This window comes from Boleophthalmus pectinirostris, unplaced genomic scaffold, assembly GCF_026225935.1.
Source record: "Boleophthalmus pectinirostris isolate CB_2022bp ecotype Guang Dong unplaced genomic scaffold, ASM2622593v1 HiC_scaffold_5, whole genome shotgun sequence".
In the NCBI taxonomy this organism is placed as follows: Eukaryota; Metazoa; Chordata; class Actinopteri; order Gobiiformes; family Gobiidae; genus Boleophthalmus; species Boleophthalmus pectinirostris.
In genome coordinates this window covers 20,822,651-20,842,733 of record NW_026571404.1, presented here as the reverse complement: position 1 = coordinate 20,842,733, position 20,083 = coordinate 20,822,651, and the positions used below count along the sequence as shown (strand labels likewise).

The window sequence follows — 20,083 nt, the reverse complement described above, 5'->3', positions numbered from 1 at the left end:
TGTGTGTGTCTGCAGTGACGGTCGTGTTGGGTCATGTGTTGCTGAGCTTGTCCTTCTCTAGACAGCGTGTGAGGAGATTAAAGAAGTATGTGTCTCTGGTGCAAATGGCAACTTAACTGTGTACAAGTGTAATGTATGATTCTTAATTAGATGTGAAACCTGAGCCCCAGCACGACCACTAAGGCTTCATCCAGGCTGTGTTTAGTCCTTGCTGTGCCTGTTTGCCCTGTGTGTTATACTGAAAGAACTCTAAAACCCTGTGGATGTACTAAAACTAGAAACAAAACAATGGCAACCGAACAACAAAGAAAGTGCTCTCTATAAATATGACTCAGATAATTGAACTACATGCCTCTGTGTGAATTAATGTACTTACCTGTGTGCTTTGTGTGAGGGAAATTACACAAAACTAACATCAAGCTCTCAGTTCCATAGAGACGCACTACTTATTCACACATGGACTGGTGAGTGCTCCAGCTGTGAGACTTGATTGAGCGACAGGCTGAGAGGAGCTGGTTCCCTGTGTACAACGATACAGCCTCGTGTAACGATCAGGGCTCCAGAGTGACATATTGAGGCTGATGTCCTAGTGCGGTTCACAGTAGATGCACACATTACGATTGGTGACATTGACCCATCCACACACTATCACTGCCTCTCATTGGTTTACTATAGGTCACTCTACATCATCTCACGCAAAGCAAAGGGGAAGACATTACTAGTTATACCACAGAGGCGAGATCAGGCAGGGCATGTAAACAAGGTTGCAATTTTAGTATATTTCTATTGCTATACAGGAGGAGTTATCCTATAGCAACTACACACCTTTTAAGCTTATAGTGATGAATGTGCAACACTATACTATACATAATTGTTGTTTTATTATTGTCTCTGCAAGTTAGTTAGTTAGATTATTTGTTAAATTAAAGGTACAAATAAATAACCTTGGACACAGGCTTTCTTGCCCACAGAAAATGCACAAACATATCCTATAGAGTGCATTACAAGACTCAAGGCTGCACTACATGCAGTTGAAAACACAACCACCATCTCCCCTATGCTCTATTGCTATATGGAAGTTAGAGTTAGATGTTTTACTTTATTTTTTTCTCTGTGGAGGCATGCAATATAATATCATGGAATCGTGATAGGGGTCCTTGCCTATTTATTTGTATTAATTATTTTTATTATATATTATTTATTTATTGTTTGTTTATGTATTTTTCATCAATAAACATATTCAGAATAACCAGTATTTGCCATATGTACACACTGACAAGATCAGTTAATATTGGAAACCCAAATCTGTGTAAAATCAAGGGTTATGGATTCTTAACACAATTATTGACAATTATTGATTATTTCTATGTGTGCTACCTGCTATGTACTATTATCAGCTGTAATGGTACCAGTGTCCCAGTTGGATTTTATAGCTTTTATAATTAATATATGATTCCTGATTTTAATGAGCTACTGTTAGAAGCTAATTAGAAGAATTGGTAATATTACTTCACTCCATTCAGAGGAAATTAAAACGAACAGTGTATTACTTGATTTAATCTTTCTGTCTCCACAACAAAGATGGCTGTTCCTCACAGTCCACTGCATAATAAATGCAGCCTGCATATTGTGCCATGTTGAAGTGGAAGGAATAGTGTTTACATTCATTGTAAATTGGCATCCTTTTGACTATAACTAGCTCTTGAAGCTATTGAATATACAATACAATACATCAACACAAAAGGACTATGTCATCGCTCTAATTGGTTTATTTAAATGCAGCATACATCTTCTCCATTAAACTGTATTGAACACTTCACCCAAATCATAGGTGAGTGGGTGTACAAATACTGTAGCTATACTTCTACCAGCAGGGTTATTTTTATGGAGATAAACAAGGTTAGAACAATGACAAATGAGGAAAGTGCTAAAATCATCCAAAGTACAAATTCAGTGAAGTTAGTTAACACTGACATTGTTATTACATTTAAAGTTTATGAGGCTATGTTTAAATGAATTTTGTTAATGTTAGCACAGTGTTGACATTAGTCATTTATAAATGTAAATGCTCAACCACTGCACAAGAGCAGGTTCAGACAGTCAGTGGAGAGTAGACTAACTTACGGCGCACTCACACTAGGACTTTAGAACCAGATCGTGCTCAAGCACGATTGCATTGGGTTTTATGTTCCGCACTCACATCTGTACAACTGAACCAGGCCACGGCCCGATGACGTCATTACTTGACGCTGTTTACATGATACGCAGCAGAGCTAACACTTTTAGTGGCGAAAGTAAGTCCAGCAGCATGAAATATCTATTTAATAGTGAGGAAGATATGAGTCCTGCTGTGATATAAAGTGGAGTGAGGACAGCCGGAGATGAGGCTGCTAAACTTTTGTCTCTGTCCTTATTGAAGGTAAGCTCGGATTCGCTGTGTGTTTTGGAGTGGAGTATATTCACTGTTTCCCTCGTCTGAGTAACATCAGGGCACCTGACAGGGATTGTATAGTAAAGTCATATGCGCTTACATGAGGAACCATGCCGTGCTTTGGCTCACCTCCTCCAACCGGGCCATGCCTGGGCACAGTTCAATTGCTGTCATACTGGACAAATGTACCGCGCTTTACAGGCTGTCTGTGCTTCGGCACTATTACTTTCAATATTTTAACTTTAACTTTTAACTTTCACCAAACATAGGACACAGCATTTCTAACTCAGGATTTTTCTGTGTCTTGAAGTAGGAACTCCGAATTGGATGGGTGTTCCAGTTAAAATCGGCAACTCAGAAAATTTGATCTCCAAAGATAATTGGAACGCGCGTCAAGTTTCAATGCTTTAATCAAATATATTCACCAAAAATTGTGCTATAAGGTCCCTTCATGAGGTTCTTGTCTTTGTGGTACTGTTGTGGTACTGTTCATTCAGGTTGAATACAAACAGGTTGTGGCATTGCTCCAATAACCTTTGAGCAGAGATCACTCATCCCACTGACAAAAACTGAAAAATGCATGAGAAGTGGACGGACCAGCAGAGAGAGGCAGCGCTGCACTGTGAGGGGGTGGGGCCTAGACTTTTGGAGGACAGTTATATTCATAGTACACATATAAGTAAGAGTTACTGTGACTGGGTGAGCAAAATTAACAGAATTTAAGAAAAATTTCCCTAATTTTGCTAGCTTGCGGAAACCTCAAAATCAATGGAACAAATCCACATGTTTCAAGAGAGGACTGGGGAACTAGCAATCAACAAAATTAAATATCTATGTCTTACAAACAGGGTGTATACAGAAACACATAAAAAATCAACACTATTTGGTCTGCTAAACATTTGCAATATGAAGATCTGAATGTTTAGCACGTTAACCTTTGACCTAACATTTTTAGAAATGATTTGCTTGATTACACTTGTGTTTTCTGCCAATGAACCTGACCACCAGTGTCCTAGAGGTAAAGAGAGAGAAAAATACTTTATCCTGAGGGAAATTCAAGCTTTGCTGCAGTGACATTTACTTCAGTTCTCAGTCACCTTTGTGTCTCAGTCAAAGGTCTCAGTGCAGGAGGACTGGTCAGGTAGGGTCAACAGATCTGTGTCACGTCAGTTTGGGGAGAAAAAGAGCCAAAAGTGTCCCTCCTCTGTGTCCTGCAGCTGTTGTTGCAGCTGCACTGTTGTTGACGGTGCCTGTATGAGTTACATTTGCATATCTTTTATTTGATTTGTGTGTGTGCCTCCTATTTACTAATTTGTAAAACTATAACGCACCAAGACCAATCTGTATACACAGTAATATCTGTATTCTCATCCCCTGGTTACACCACTGATGTTTTGGAATGTGGAGTGAATGAATAATGAATTGTAAAGCACTTTGGTTGTCTTGAAAGGTGCTATATAAATGCAATGATGAATTCATTAATTAACCATTATCCATTTCCCAGTGCACGATATCAAAATGATACATTTACAGTACAATAGAATTCAGAAATGCCTTGGTGAGCTACTTTGAAGGGGGTGGAAAGCTACTGGTAGCTCCCGAGTTACAGGCTGGAGACCCCTGATATAGCATTTCAAAGTAAACCTGTAATTTTCCACCACATATGAGGTTAATTCTATGCTAACATTATTGTATGTTCCTTTCAGTGGGAACATTGATTTTAATGACATGAAGACACAAATTAGTATTGTGAGAACTTGATATTTCAGTTCTATCTTTAGGGTTTGTGTCCATGATGTCCTTTTCTCCTCCGACTCAGAAACCTGGGACTTTTTCTTTTGAATCTGGTTGGAATGTGAGCTGTTACAGTGTACTTTATATTTTGTTGTTCAATTTAGTTTTTCAAAATTTGTAACATTAACAGCAGAGCTTTAATCTCAAATATCCATTCTACACCTTATGATTTGCGTTGGCACCATTTATCCATTCCTTATTTTGACAGACCTTTAATAAAAACTGTAGCAAACACTTTGAGTTTGTCACAGCATTTGGATTTGGGTACACTTCACAACACTCACTCGAACTTGTCAAAAGACGCAGAAACCGCCTGAGGAGAAGTGACAAGAACATGAAGGAGAGATTGAGTATCACAAAAGGTGAGTCATATCTACCAGCTCCAGGAAAAGAAAGTCCTGGCTTCTTGCTGCATATGCTACTTAATCTACACACGCCCAGACTGAAGGAACGCTCCAACAATGGGGCACTGAGATGATTATTTGTGGCCCTTCTTAAGGTGACACACTTTATGAAGCAGTTTCAAGCTCATTAGGGTGTATCTACAGTTTTGATGCAGATCATGCATCCTACCCTGGGAGAAATACATTAGGAATATTTGAATACACTCAGAAGTGCCCCTGCCTCTCATTAATGCTTGCTCTTTGACACATAGTCTCACAGAGTGGATTTCCTGCAGAGCTCCTCATATTCCACTACTCAGAGAGATGCATGTTTTTGCGGAAATGGTCATTTACAAAACAGCAAATGTGATGGTTAACATACTACTCAGTGGCAAATGTGCAGGGTTTTCGCCTCCTCATGGGTTTCAGCTTCCTGTTTAGGCACCATTTTGGGAATGTTTCCCAATTCAAAATATATAATTGTTTTCAGTTTTTAATTGCTATGGTAACCATTTTAATTTCCCTCTGAGACCCTTGGATAAATGCATAATGAGGATAGACCAGGGACCCACTAAACTCCAAAGAAAAAGAATAAATTATTAATTTTAATTATAACTGCAATGAGCATTGATTTAATTTCCTGAGGAAAATTAAAATTTGCACAGACAGTATCATAGATAAGGAGCCTTTAGTGTGTGGCATTCATTAAAATGGTTATAATTATGACACAAATATCTGATTAATAGCTATATTAAAAGCAAAAATTAGAAGCACAAGCAAAGAGCAGAAGCCTTTTCCCTATGGGGAAAAAATATCAGCTGAGGTCTACCTGAGCACAGAAAGAACATGCAAACTTCTGACAAGAAGTTCTCCCAGAGAACAGGAAATAAATCTGGAACTTTCCTCCTGTGTGACTCATCACTGCTACTTTGTCTGACCAGGACCAGGGTCTGACTCAGCCTGTGCACTTAGTATGCCATGAACGGATTCAATTCAATTATTTCATGGACAACACTGATTAGATTTGTAATTTATCATTTAAAATGAAGATTCTTAATTTGTCCAGAAGCATTAATATTTCAGAGACAACGAAATATGAGCTGCTAAACTAATGAACAAGAATTGCATAGAGCAGGTGAACAGAGTCTAACTAAGTCTAATTTGGTGAGGACATTTTGAGTAATTTATCTTGACCTAAAACACAAGGTTGCTCCTACAGTTATTTTTTGTTGCTAAATGTTTTTTTTTTTTTTTTTTTTTTTTTTTTTTTTGCTTATGGATTACAATTTTATTAACTTGTTTGGATTGAGTCACGCACTCAGTTTTTTTTTTTTTTTTCATATTGCTTCTAGCTATTTTACCAGCATCAAATGTCACCCTCTACCTCTGCTGAGTTTACGTGCAAACCTGAGTGACCTGTGAAGAGCTACAGGGCTGATTGTTGAGATTCTCCAAGTTCAATTAACCAAAAACAAGACTATCAGAAGCAACCAGAAACATATGATGTAATTCACCTTATTAACCCCGAACAAAGCAGACAATTAAATGCTTAATTCCAGCACGCATACACACAGCAAGCTTAAATCATTAGAACAGCATAAACTTCAAAGTGAGCCAAGACAGATTTAGGCTAGAAGACAGTATGTTACATGTTATGGTCCATACAGTAATGTTAAACCTCTTTTGTAGTCATATCTGCCCTGGGGAAGACTGGTAGAAGCAAGGCTGCCAGTTTGTGCCATCAGCCCCTCTGACCACCACCAACACCTTCATACTTAGCAATGTGGGTGAAGTGTCTTGCCTAAGGATACAACATCAGTTTTTGTCACTGGCGTCCATCTATTGCACCTGGTTTTGCCAGCGGTCTCCCAGCCAAGTAATCAGCAGGGGTGTAAGCACCAGATTCTGGGGCCTGGGTACAAATCATCTTGGTGACTGTGTCTAATGAAAAATACACATTACAGATTTTATGAAGGGCCCCTCCCTGCACTGGGCTCTGGATAAACAGTGCCCTTTACCCACAAAGAGCTTTGGTCATGAAGAAGTAATGATTACTGTTTGAATGCAAATGAAGTCAATTCAACACTGAAACAATATTATGCCAGTTTTATAATGAGTTCTTCACAACAATCAACCTATGATATAGAAAATGCTCATTTGCATATTAAAATGTACACTGCATATTTGCCCATAGTTCTAGGCCTGTACAGGCAACGTTTGCACAAAGCACTGGCCTATGACCTCATGGTTAGTCAGATAAACACAGATGTAACCACCACAATACAATGATGTTGCACATATATCGACATAATCTAAAATAAATAAATTGAGTAACAGAAATTTGTATTTCCCAGTTTAGACATTACTGATAAGTTGTAAATCATCTGTTTGCTCACTAATCACTTAGTCAATGAACGTTTTAAATTTAAAAACAATTTTGTATTCAGATCACTCACTAACTGCTTTATTTCCACAGACACACCGTTGTTTGAGAGTGTGTGAATTCCCGGCCGGACTTAACATCCTTGTGATTAGCACTGCCCCTGAAGTAGTCACCAAAGGCTCTTACTGTCTGTCATTATCTTGATTTTTCGTCTGTGAACTTTGCTCCCACAAAGACAGGGAAGTGAGGGAGGGAGGGAGGCAGAGAGAGAGAGAGAGAGAGAGAGAGGGAGGGAGGGACAGAGAGAGAGAGTAATGTAGTAACACAGGTAAGAGAGAGAGAGGGAGAGAGAGAGGGAGTAATGTTCCAAGTCAGGTAAGAGCAAAAGAGGGAGGGAGGGAGAGAGAGGCGTGGCCAAAGGTTTCAAACAGGTTTATGGCTGCCTCAGAGCCAGTTTCAAACAGCACTACATTTGCATGTCAAAACTGGAACCCACACCCTCTATCTGCAGACTGCTTATCATGTTCAGACACCTCCTCGTCTTTGTTTCTCCCAGCTGGCAGACTGAAACTTTCTTATATACAGCCAACATAAAGATGAATAGAATTTGCTAAACAAGGACATACTGAGATCAAGAAGGGAACGAAGGAAAGGCCAAAGTATAAATGTAAGTTGCTACTGCTCTGTAGTGATGGGTTTCGACTTTTGATGCTCCTGTCACGTTACCACTGGATTTCTCTGATTCTCTGAGTATTAGACGGAGTGTACAGATATTGTAAAAGAAAAGTATATTATCTGGGGGATACTTACAACTTAACACAAGTAATGTAATAGTCTGTATCCATACAATTTAGCAGGTGAACTTTAATACATAAATGTGTATTGGGTTGTGATACAAACATGTTATAGCTGGATAAAGTCATAACCACTTCTGTTGTTTACTATGTCAATGTGAAGAAACTGTAACCTGATAGCAACCGTGCTAATTGCTAGGTAGGTTCTGTATGAATTGTTGTGAGTCGCTAGACCTTTTCACATAGTACAGGCTAAAACATGCACAATGTAGCTCGATACTGAATGAGCTTTGAATTACTGCAATTTTCACAGAGGCTAAAATGGAGCTAATATTTCTGATATTGTAACTCTGATAACAGCTCAGTGTTATGCCACACTAGCAGATTCCTCACAATGTTAACTATTATGGTGTAGACTGACTTCTTCACTTCACTTCTACACTGTTCTCAGATGACACAAGGAAGCAAGCCGGATTTAAAACCTATTCATTACTGCCAATAAAAGTAGTCCAGCCATGAGATAAGTAGGATAACATGGAAATCCTGAGGCGTTATTGGTAAAAAAACAAAAAAACAAAAAAAACCTCTGTGAAACCCCATATATGTATAATAGCAGAAGCACACATGAAACATGACCCCTGTTTGACCGTTGTAGACTATATTTCCTCTTGCACTTCGAACTGGTTCATCTTCAATTATTAATGAGAACATTTTCATGATCTGGCATGTTATATCTGACATCATATATTCCAATAAATTATACACACAATATTCTTTAACCTAATTAAAAGTTCTATATTACACAAAATGAATTCTTTTGAGCTTTAAGCCGTGTTATAATACCGTTACCTCCTCCCAAAATATACCTGGAGTTGTGCTTTGTTTTATTCACACATGTTTGAGTAAACATACCTTAATAATCTGCATCTCTAAAGGTCAAAATGTTCCACCTTGTGATGTCATGTAGTGGTTGTTTTCAAATGAACAGCTACCTTTTATCTTTTGCTTAGTAAAGATCAGCAAGTCAAGGGACAAAATTATCCAAATAATTCCAGCGTAAGCGTATGGAGTTTAAAAACACAATGGAGTGCTTCCTGTATTACCACATGACATCACAAGTTGGAAAAGAGTGTTTTCTGTTTGAGAGAAGAATGCAGCCTAAATATGCAGGGTTTGTGTGTTAAATATGTATGAATGAAACAAAACACAACCTCAGCTATATTTCTGATGAGGAAGCAACATTACAACACAAATCAGAAAATTGTATAAGGGCTCTTTAAATGCAAAGAATGATGCATGAGCCAAAGAAAACACTGGAACGATTGTGTGTTCAACATTTTAATCACTGATAACTGTTTATAATGATAATTGTTCACAGTACGCTTTCAGCTCAAACTATTAAGCTTGGGTCAATTTTGTACGTAGTGTAACAAATTACTGTCATTGATTTGCCAATAGTCAGAATTAGAAAGAGTTTTATTGCCAGTGCCAGTACACTAGGAACTAAACTCGGAACTTGCTGAGTTGTAATTCTGTACGTGGCAAACACAAAGGGAGAGCAAATAGAACGTGTTACTTGCACATACATGTGAGCTCCTTAATGTAAAGTATGTAACTTTTCTGGATGGGAGTCTCCATGATATTGCTGTGTTCCACAATATGGCATTAAATGAATTTATCTGGCATTTATTCAACCACCAAGTGTTGTTATAGCTCAAAATTACATTAAAAAAACTTGCCTTCTTACTTTAAGCAGGTTAACTCTCCTAAAATTGGATTTGTAACTTGGTCTAGTGGTGTAACCTGCTAGTTTCCATGATGATAGATTCATTTAATGCCATACTGTGGAGCATTCCGGGCAACGCAATAACATCTCCATGGAGAGAAACAGGTTGCCGTCCAGCAGCAAAGTGTAACAGATAATTCTTGCTATCTTCAGTTGCATTGACAGATTCAGATTAAATACATATTGCATTGCATATCTGCAACTTTCCTCAGCTTTTGCCACTATCCTGCCTTGTTAAACTAGAAGACAAGATGTTTGTTTTGTCCTCTTCTTGTTTGACAACATCATCATTGATTTCCATTATCTTTGACAGGCCTGACTGAAAGAACAGAGGGGCTAATGGATTCCTCGGACTTCTCCTTTCTGTCTTCCCTGAGAGGAGAATTTAAAACTGATGAATACATCCAGCCCCACTATAAGGAGGCATATAGGTTGGCAATTGATCGGCTGTTGAGTGGTGGTCGGGACAATTACCAGGAGTTTCTCAAGGGTGAACGCGTGGGGAATTTCCTTTCAGAAGAGGAGCTTGCTTTTATAACCACGAATGCAGAACTTCCCAAAACCCCAGCCCAACCTGAAGAAGTTAATATTCAAAACCACGATGACACTGGATCATCGTCAGGGACTTACTGGCCTATGCATTCGGATGTGGACACGCCAGATCTGGATTTGGGATGGCCTGACGTCAGACACGAAAAACTTCAAACAAATGTTGACCTGCTTTATCACCCACCACGGCAGAACAATCCCACTATCAAAGAGGTGGTCCGGAAACACATTCAAAATGCCAGGCAGGTAATGGAAACGGCTCTCAGCTTTCTGTATGTGCGATGTGTACTGTAAATTGGTTCAGGGACTGACTCGGCTGTCAGCGTGGCCCCACAGTATCTAAATTAGGGGGAGTGTGCTTTTCACTGCACAACTATGTTTTTTCTCAGTCTTTAACCCCTCCAGGCACTGCTCAGTGTGTCATCCAATGAGCAAGACAACTTTAAAATCTGGTTTTGCAACTTAAAGACAATGCAGGAAGAAACATACACCAGCTGGTAAATTATATTGCCATATTCTTTACTTAGCTGACGCCTTCTGTAGAGAGAACTGTACTAGTTAGCAGGCTGTTAGGTGTAAAGACAATTTTCAGTTCAAAGATGAAAATCATGTTTCCACTTTCGTTTTAATTATGCAGGAACAAGTCAAGGTAAGTAATTCAAATATTATGTAGAGATATGAGGGAGTCAGCTTTCAGGTTGTCAAAACTGCCATTAAGGGAAAATATCTGCACTCGCAAAAAGAATCACTAATGAAATAAAATCATTCAGCCTTCCTGAGAAGACAAGAGTTTTCAAGCAACTATATGTATAAGTATAGTAATACAAGTAGTTAAACTGGTGATTTGGTTTGTCAAAGTCTAATAAGACTAAGTGAGACCCTTGTTGAACCTAGCTGACTGTGCTCTTAGCTTCTCTTTTTGTCCAGAAAGCAGCATGTGCAGTACTGTGGAACTGAATTGTAATAAATAAATACACCGTGTCTGTGAGTGACTAATATAGACCTGGGAGTTTACCACACTCACTTTCTGGGTTTGGCTCAAGCTGTCTACAATCAATTAAGCAAACAACGAGTCAATGCCATTGTTCTCAAAAACCTATAAAATGTATTTCTCATCATTCATTTATTTTCATACAAATAAACAGTCAAATATGAAAAATGTTTTGAAAATTTACATGTCTACTGCCCACATACTGAACATTTTTGCATGTTTATAGTGCTTAAGGCGTGGTGATTTATATCTCTTTTGTCCTTGCAGGTCATTGCTATTGCCATGGATAAGTTCACAGATGTGGATATTTTTAAAGAAATTGTGGAGGCTTCATTACGAGGAGTGGCTGTCTATGTGCTCTTGGATCATTTCAATTTGAAGAGTTTCCTCTTCATGGTTGAAAATCAAGATGTGAGGATCCAACAGCTGAGGGTATGTATTTATAAGAGTCATTATGCCTTCACTTTCATCTTTCTGCTCACTTTATTTCTAACTCTTATACATACAATTATTTTTCTCCTATTTTTTTTTGTTTTGTACCTTCATTACAACACTGAAATTTCACTATTGTGGGTTGAATAATAATAATAATAATCTCTAATCTTATTCTTAAATATATTCTGTCAAGGGTTTAAACTACATGTTGTGTTTACTTTGTAATGCCAGAAATTCTCAACCTTATGCCTCATTCCATCTGATTTGTCATACAGGCTGGGTGGAGCCTTGTTTCGTTTATGTGGGAAAGTGGTTTGCAGTCTAACGACTGTTGTATTCTTCCTATTCTTAAGAAATCACCTGCACAGTCACCTTGAAGTATTTTGTATAACATCAAAATGAAACCTTGTCTGTGATTACTCCTTTCATGTACAATCTGATGCTTTATGTTGTTCTTTTCTGTCTGCAGAATATGAGGGTGCGCACAGTTAAAGGTCAGGATTACCTCTGTCAGTCAGGAGCAAAATTTCATGGTGCAATGGAGCAGAGGTTTCTCTTATTCGACTGCTGTACAGCTGTGTATGGCTCCTACAGGTAAACATGAACTAGACTTAAACATTTACGTTTACATTTACAAGACCAGTAAAAATCTGATAACTAGACATAACCAGATTAGAGGTGAGATCGGGCCTAAAAAATCCAGCCCGACCCGACCCGGCCCGCGGGTATTAAAACCCGACCCGGCCCGAGCCCGACCAATTAACTTGATTTGCAGGCCCGAGCCCGAAGCAAACCCGAAATGTCATATTTTATTTGTGAGGACTCGGGAGGAGGAGCAGTGCTCAGCGTCGAGGTGCCAGTCTTTTTGCTCTCGTATGAAAGCAAAGCGCCACATTGACGACATTCAGCGAAGCCAACGCAAGTTTCTGTAGCATTTTCAACAATCAATTTGAAGCTTTTCCACACCTCACTCTTACCGGTGCGTGTTTGTCTTTTCAGTTCTCCTGCCTTTAGTTTAACTTCTTGCTCCTCCGTATTGGGGATACCAGGTCAAAATAGATGCAGACTTGCGGAGGGGAAGATTATTAAATTAAGAGGGGGCGTTCACGTGCGCAGAGCTCTGGCTCTGCGGATCCTGTTTAGTAGTTAAATAGCAATTACATTGCATTACTTCTCTGTTTTATCCATATTATTTATTTTATAACAAGTATTCCTTAGTTTAGTATCCTCACATCGTTTTAGCATAAATTTTATAAACATATATTTATTTGAAGCCCGAGCCCGACCCGACCCGAAGTAATGATTGACAATTTAGACCCGACCCGACCCGAATTTCAGGTCGGGTCGGGTCGGGCTTGGGCTCGGTCTTAAGATCTTACCTCTAAACCAGATAACCCAATAATAAGATCTCATTTTAGGTGTTTTTGTATTTACATGCAACAAAAAATCTGGTCATCAAAAACACCTTGTTAATCAATTAGAATAACTCTGATATTTAGAATATAAAGAACAAAGTACAATTTTATCTTAGATTTTTGTTGTTGTTGTATTTGCGTCATACCAGTCAAAGGTTTGGGCCCATTCAGTACTTCACTACTTTCTACATTTGATATTTATACAGAAGACATCAAATATATGAAGTAAGATATATGGAGTTATGTAGTAAAGAACAACAAGTTAAACAACGTTATTAAAAAAATAAAATAAAAATTATAACCAAATCCTCCAATTAGCCATCTTTTACTTTGTTGAAAAATATTTTGTACAGTTATTTAACTTTTTTCTTTACTAAATAATGCCATATATCTTGTTTCATATATTTGATGCCTTCTGTATGTATCTGGACTGGAAAAAGTAGTAAGAAAAAAGAAACGACACATTTAATGAGACAGTGTGTGTCTAAACTTTTGACTGCTAGTTTACCTCTTTTTGCATATTTTTCTTGTCAAAACCTCCTCAGATGAGAACAAGCATAAAGAAATCAGATTACTTACATCAGATATAACTATTTTTATGGCATTCAGTAAACAGATTACTCAATTTACTAAGATCAGATAATGATCAAATTTTTGGTGTGAATGTAAACATAGCCACAGTTAACACTGACTGACCAAAAACATTGCTTTAATTTTGTGTTTTGCAGTTTCTCTTGGTCCTTCGAGAAGATCAATCTGAGCATGGTCCAAGTCATTACGGGACATCTGGTGAAATCTTATGATGAGGAATTTCGGACACTTTACGCAAGGTCAACAGTTCCAGCTCAGCTTGCCCCTTTAACTTCTCACAATGGACTACAAGGCAGACCTATTCTATTTAAATCTGTTTCTAATCCTGCTCCTAAACTGGAGAGAGGTGGACAGTTACGCCACACAATGGAGGGAGTGTACAGAAAGAAGAGTCTTGGCTTGATGGATCCACAAGAAGGTTGCTTTGAGGAAGAACCACTTGGACCTATAATAGAGAATGGAATTAACTTGCATAGGTCCGCTGAAAACTATAAAAAACGCCACAGCTACGCAGGTGAAAAACAAGACACGTACATCCCTCCAAACGTACACCCCAGAGGAAGCAACTGGAATGTTTCTGGGGATTCTGGTAAAAATTCTGCATTAGACAATTTCCTGCCAGTTGCACAGATAAGAGGTCAACCCAAAAGGCAGGCATACAACAGTAAAGATAAATTGATCCCCATGCAGCCAATAATGCCAAACCAGGAGACGACCAAGGCCTTCATGCGCACATGGAGGATCGAATCTTATCTTAATAACACAGACACTCCCCTCCGAGAGTCCTGTGATTACTTAGACCAACTTGACTCAACGGGTAAAGTCAACATGTTTATGCAGGGAAGAATGAGGACTTCACTTGTCTTGAGGTCAACTATCCCAGAACAAGGGGAGCTGGACAATTCTTCATTTGGTCTTGGACGGTTATCACCGAACACAGCAATGCACTATTCTTCTATGCAGTTCAGTCCAACAGCAACTGACAGGATCGGTAAGGAGGAATTTTCCTTTAAACAACAAAGCCTTCAGTTGTTAGATGACAATGAGAAATTTACTCCCACCCGAAGCCCTTTCAACCCAAATTATGCATCCCTCGGTAGACCGAAAGCAGGTCACATATTAACCAATCCTGACTTATTCACAGAAAGCTGGAACAAAAGGCACAGTGTGGCTGACCCCCGATCCAACAGTAATTACATACACGAGGAGCAGTTGTATGGGCCTTTTGCCAGAATGCAGGTGAATAGAAGCTCAATGGGGATTAATGTACCCAACGGAGGGTACTTGTCAGCTCTGAATGAGGATCAGAGATCAGTCTCTCATTATGATGTCAAAAGAATAACTGGCCCCAATAGTCCAAGCAGTCCCATGTGGCAGGAGACACCATCGCGAGCGTTGTCTGCTGCAGTTCTTGATGTTAACACAGAGGATCTGAACGACAAAGGCAGCACTTCGAGCAAACAGCGGTTCTTTAAGAAGAGCTCCAAAAAGATAAAATCCTTTCTGAACATACAAGACAAGAAAGATGATGAATGTGGGACTCTGGGGAGAGATAGTGTCAAATCAGAAGAAAGCACAAACACCGTAACACTGGAGGATGAAATGAGAATCGCTCAAGGAAGAAACCAACGTTGCCACAGCACAAAGAGCACAGGCAGGACAAGCTCCGAGCGCCACAGAAATCAACGAATCGAGGATCCGCTTGCAACTTCAAAGCCACGATTTACCACAGAGGAGCACCGCTACGTTCCTCACTCTAATGTCAAATATGACTCTCAGAGACAGATGCATTCTCCTGACAGGAGCTCAAAGCTTAGCTACGAGACAGGCGGCTTGAGGAGGGATTACAGTGTTGAGCAGAAAATGTACAGTAGATATGAACCCTCCTATGTGAAAATCGAGCCGGTGCGTTCTACTTCTGGATATGGGAGTCGACCAGTTCAGGAGAAAAACCTATCAAAAGTTGACACGTCCACAGAACATCACCATACTGCACATGGAAACCAGGAAAATAAGATCGGCAAATTTTTGCAACGAATGGGGAACCTTATAAACAAGCACAAATGAATGTCATTGTAAAGTGGTAAAAGGTATTTCTCTTTTATTTTTCAAGACTCTTTTTATATGATGTTTGTCCCTGTTTACATGTGGAGTTGCCTCGACTGTGGTATTTTTGCACTGATGTAAATATTGTCTTTTATATGGTGTATAAGTCTTTCATAGGGATGTGGAGGACTGTATGTGTTAAGTTTGTTTATGTTTTATTGGTGCTTCTTAAAGTTATGCTGCTTGTAAATATGTTGAAGTGTAATATGAGCAAATTTTTATAGAAAACTTATGGGTAGAGCTACCTGAACCAGCCCTTAAAACAGAACTGCATTTATCATCATTTTTTAAAGCCTTGGTAAGTGATAGTTACTGTTTTGCACCTTTGGCATGTATGTGCACTTTCTCGGCCTGCAGTAGGATAAACAGTTTTCATATATTATAAACAGTCTACAACTATATTTTTTAACTTGGCTATCAGCCGACCTCTGGGTATTTTGCCTTAAGATGTGCACACATTTTCAGATGCATTACATGTGCCTGACGTGATCCACTCAGGGATGACTCAAGGATTTGTGAGAACACTCTTCCCCTTGCTTACTGATAAGCTATATCCTTGTTATAGCTTGAATTTTAATCAGACCAGTGTAAGTAGATGTTAAGATGAGAAATAAGTATTTATATGTTTTTTGTGCCAAGAGTTGTATGTGAAGTGGTTTATTGTAACACTTATCAGTTATGCATGATGCACATGTAATAACATAAAGATGGTATATTAAAAGAGATCTTTATTTTTAAATGTTTTATATGTGGCAATAGTTTCTTGAATGAATTAAACACTTAATTGATTAATTGGTATTGTAGTAACGCTTGATTAATGATCACACAACTACAAAGCTTAACTCTGTCCCTAAAGATTTTTGTAGAAGATGCATTGATTACCAAATACCAGTTGAAGCTGCTCCTTGTTGCTTTTGACTTTTAATGGATTTTTATTTTATTCAAATAGTGTTTTACAAACTTAAAGCCCAGTGTTTAACTTTTAGCACACACACACACAAAACTCCAAAAAAACATGCATTACATGGGCTTGCATTTCCATAAACCTGAGTCTTATTTGACCTGGAGAAGATCCTCTCTTGCTTGCTTCCATGAAAATGTTGTTCCTTCAGCTATCAATTTCCATTTCCATGGAATGTTCTACAGTATGGTGTTAACTTTAACCTGCTTATTTCCATGGGATGCCAGTTCCAGAATGGTACATAATGTGCCTTTAACAAGCAGCACATATCATTATAAAGTAAAGAGAATCAGTGTATGCACTTAATAGCAGTAATGTACATACACTGGAAGCGTGGTGCCAATCTGCTGCAGGGCCTCTGTGTGAGGGCTCAGTTAACATGGAGCCAGTTATTCATGAGTGGGAGTTAGAACAGCAGTAACAGAACACTCAGCTATGAAACTTTCCCTCTCATTATCTATCAGACTTTATATTTCATTTATTTTTGTAAGCCTGGTCATGTTTAACCCCGTCACAATACCAAAGTTAATAAGTGTTTTGACAGTAATTAACTGCCCAACCTTGATTCAATATATTGTTGTGGTTTTATAACGGAGATGAATTAAACATCAGCTTTTAATTAGTACCATGACAAACAACTATCTGGATAGATCAATAATAGTTATGTTGGTACTACATACAAATGATACTTTTACTGGATCAGCTATCTGAACATGCATTATATTTGGTAGTACTTTATAGAAATATATAGATTTCCATTTGTTTCTCCAGTAAAATATATTAATATAAATGTCTGGCTTCTTGTATCAGATCCACTCATGGCATTTTTTTGTTCTACATTAAAGCCGGTCTACAGACCATATTTTATATTTGCTCAATCCCAGATCCAAGCCTAACCCTAAGTATCTGGTAAATAATCATTATTTATGTTCTGCATTATTGACAGATTGGTCATGTTAAACCAGAAGACACTTTACTCACCTTCCCTGAGTATGTTTATAAGTTTATAACCTGACTTTAAATTAATCGATTGGTTTTAGAAATGTCTCATATGAAAGCTAAAACCCTCCCAAATTATGCTCAATATACTGCTTCACTGAAGAAAGATTGATCATTTAATGAACACAGAAAGGTCAGATTTTGGCAAGACAAAAGTTTTGTCACCTTGTCATATGATGCACCCAATCCTAGATTACAGTCTCACCTGTGATCAGTTACTGATCAATCAGTTAGTGGGTGTGTATAAAAAGAATCCCAGCACACCAGACCTTCACATCAACTGCAACTTGACCTCTGACAACATGCCTAAGATCCACCCTGAGACCAAAGCATTAATTATCAAGAGGCTGAAGACCAGATCCACTGCTGAGGTGAATGACACCTTCAATGTGTCTCAGCATCAAGTACAAAGAATAAGAAAAAGATCTGAAATGACTGGAGATGTTTTTGACAAGCCCAGGTCCGGCAGACCCCGCAAGACAACTGTTCAGGAGGACCGTTTGTTGATTCGAAAATCCAAGGCCAGCCCCTTTTCCACTGCAGCAGACTCCACCAGGCCTGGTCACCTCAAGTCCCTGTGTCAACCAGAACAGTTTGTAGAATTCTGTCTCGAAATGGCCTCCATGGTCGAATCAGTGCACAGAAACCAGCACTAAACAAAAGGCAATTAAAAAAACGTGTGGCATTTGCCAAGGCCGACAGCCTGCTAAAAGGATGGACACTGGAAAAGTGGCAGAAGGTGGATTTCTCAGATGAATCCTCAGTTGAATTACATCACAGCCACCACAAATATTGCAGGAGACCTACTGGAGCCTGCATGGATCAAAAAATCACCAAGAAAACAGTTAAGTTTGGTGGCGGAAAAATCATGGTCTGGGGTTCCATCCAGTATGGGGGTGTGAGAGACATTTGCAGGGTGGAAGGCAAAATCAATAGCCTAAAATATCAAGAAGTATTAGCTCCTCTTACATTCCCAACCATAAAAGGGGTCAAATTTTGCAGCAGGATGGTGCTCCATCACATACTTCTATCTCTACATCAAAGTTTGTCAAGGCAAAGAAGATCAAGGTGGTCCAGGACTGGCCAGCCCAGTCACCAGACATGAACATCATTGAGCATGTCTGGGGTAGAATGAAAGAGGAAGCATGGAAGGCAAAACCAAAGAATCTTGATGAACTCTGGGAGGCATGTAAAATGCTTTCTTTGCTATTCCTGATGACTTCATCAACAAATTGTATGAATCATTGTTGAACCGCATGGATGCAGTCCTTCAAGCTCATGGAAGTCATACAAGATATTAAATGTGGATCTCAGAGCACCACTACTTAATTCACTGACGTTATGCAACATATTTTTGTATTTGAAGTAAATTATTTGTTCAGTTTTCTGTAGGTGACAAAACTTTTGTCTTGCCAAAATCTGACCTTTCTGTGTTCATTAAATGATCAATCTTTCTTCAGTGAAGCAAATTTATTTTAGTATATTGAGCATAATTTGGGAGGGTTTTAGCTTTCATATGAGACATTTCTAAAACCAATCGATTAATCTAAAATCAGGTTATAAGCTTTTGTTTCGACAAGACTTTTGTCAGGGACTGTACTATACTATAAACTATAATAACAATAATATATTTTACAGTAAGTGACTAATGCTCTGTATAGGAATATCTGTCTTGTGTAATAATGTTACAGTCATTTGTTTGGTTTTCATAATAATAGATCGATGAGCAAATACAGATATACAAAATGGAAAAGAACACCTAGAGATTACAGTTGCCAGGACAGATGGTGGTGGTGAATTATTCATACATGTTATTTTGTTAAATTTATGTTCAAATGGTACAATTGCTAGGTTTCAGATGACATCACAGTATTTTATAATTAATACAGATGATGGGGGCAGTTCAAATAAAATTGTTAAAATGCTACATTATGTTGTAATATGGTAAGTTCCTGGGTTTAGTCAGTAATGGAAAATACCAGGTTCAACATCTATGAATGTACCTTTTGGGCATGGCAAAGTCCAATGTAATGAATAGGGAAATCTGGCCCTTGCTCTCCATCTGGGAGTATGACGTCATCACATTCTCGAATCTCAAAACCACCAACACCATGAACAAACAAACCCCTTTTTTTAAATTAAAGCTTGTTTCATTACACTGAATGCAGGAGTGAAGGAGTGATTAATCTGTACCTAAACTGTTTTTAATTATAATTAGTGGTCCGTTCACAAACGCTGCGTGAGCTGTTGACTTCCATTGACATTCTCTGCCCCTGATTTGGTTATTTTTCATTTAGATAAAAATATTGAATACAGTTTATTTCAGGAGATGGTACTTACCTACATCTCTCAGCTTTGATGTGTGTGACTGAGCTCTCCTACATTACTCTGATGTCCATTTCCATCTGTACAAAGAAGCAGGATATAAGTGATTCTGTCAGGCCTCAATTAGATGATAATTATAT

At 38.5% G+C, this 20,083-nt stretch overlaps 1 protein-coding gene across 1 annotated transcript; it reads left to right on the top strand.

The window, feature by feature from the left end:
* Window positions 1-7,542: 7,542 nt before the first annotated feature.
* Window positions 7,543-16,500, top strand: fam83b (family with sequence similarity 83 member B). Its single transcript, XM_020921110.2, has 5 exons — window positions 7,543-7,658; window positions 9,885-10,366; window positions 11,379-11,543; window positions 12,016-12,140; window positions 13,690-16,500. Exons 2-5 carry the CDS (start codon window positions 9,911-9,913, stop codon window positions 15,617-15,619), a joined length of 2,676 nt encoding a protein of 891 aa, XP_020776769.1. The 5' UTR covers window positions 7,543-7,658; window positions 9,885-9,910; the 3' UTR covers window positions 15,620-16,500.
* The last annotated feature ends 3,583 nt before the right edge of the window (window positions 16,501-20,083 follow it).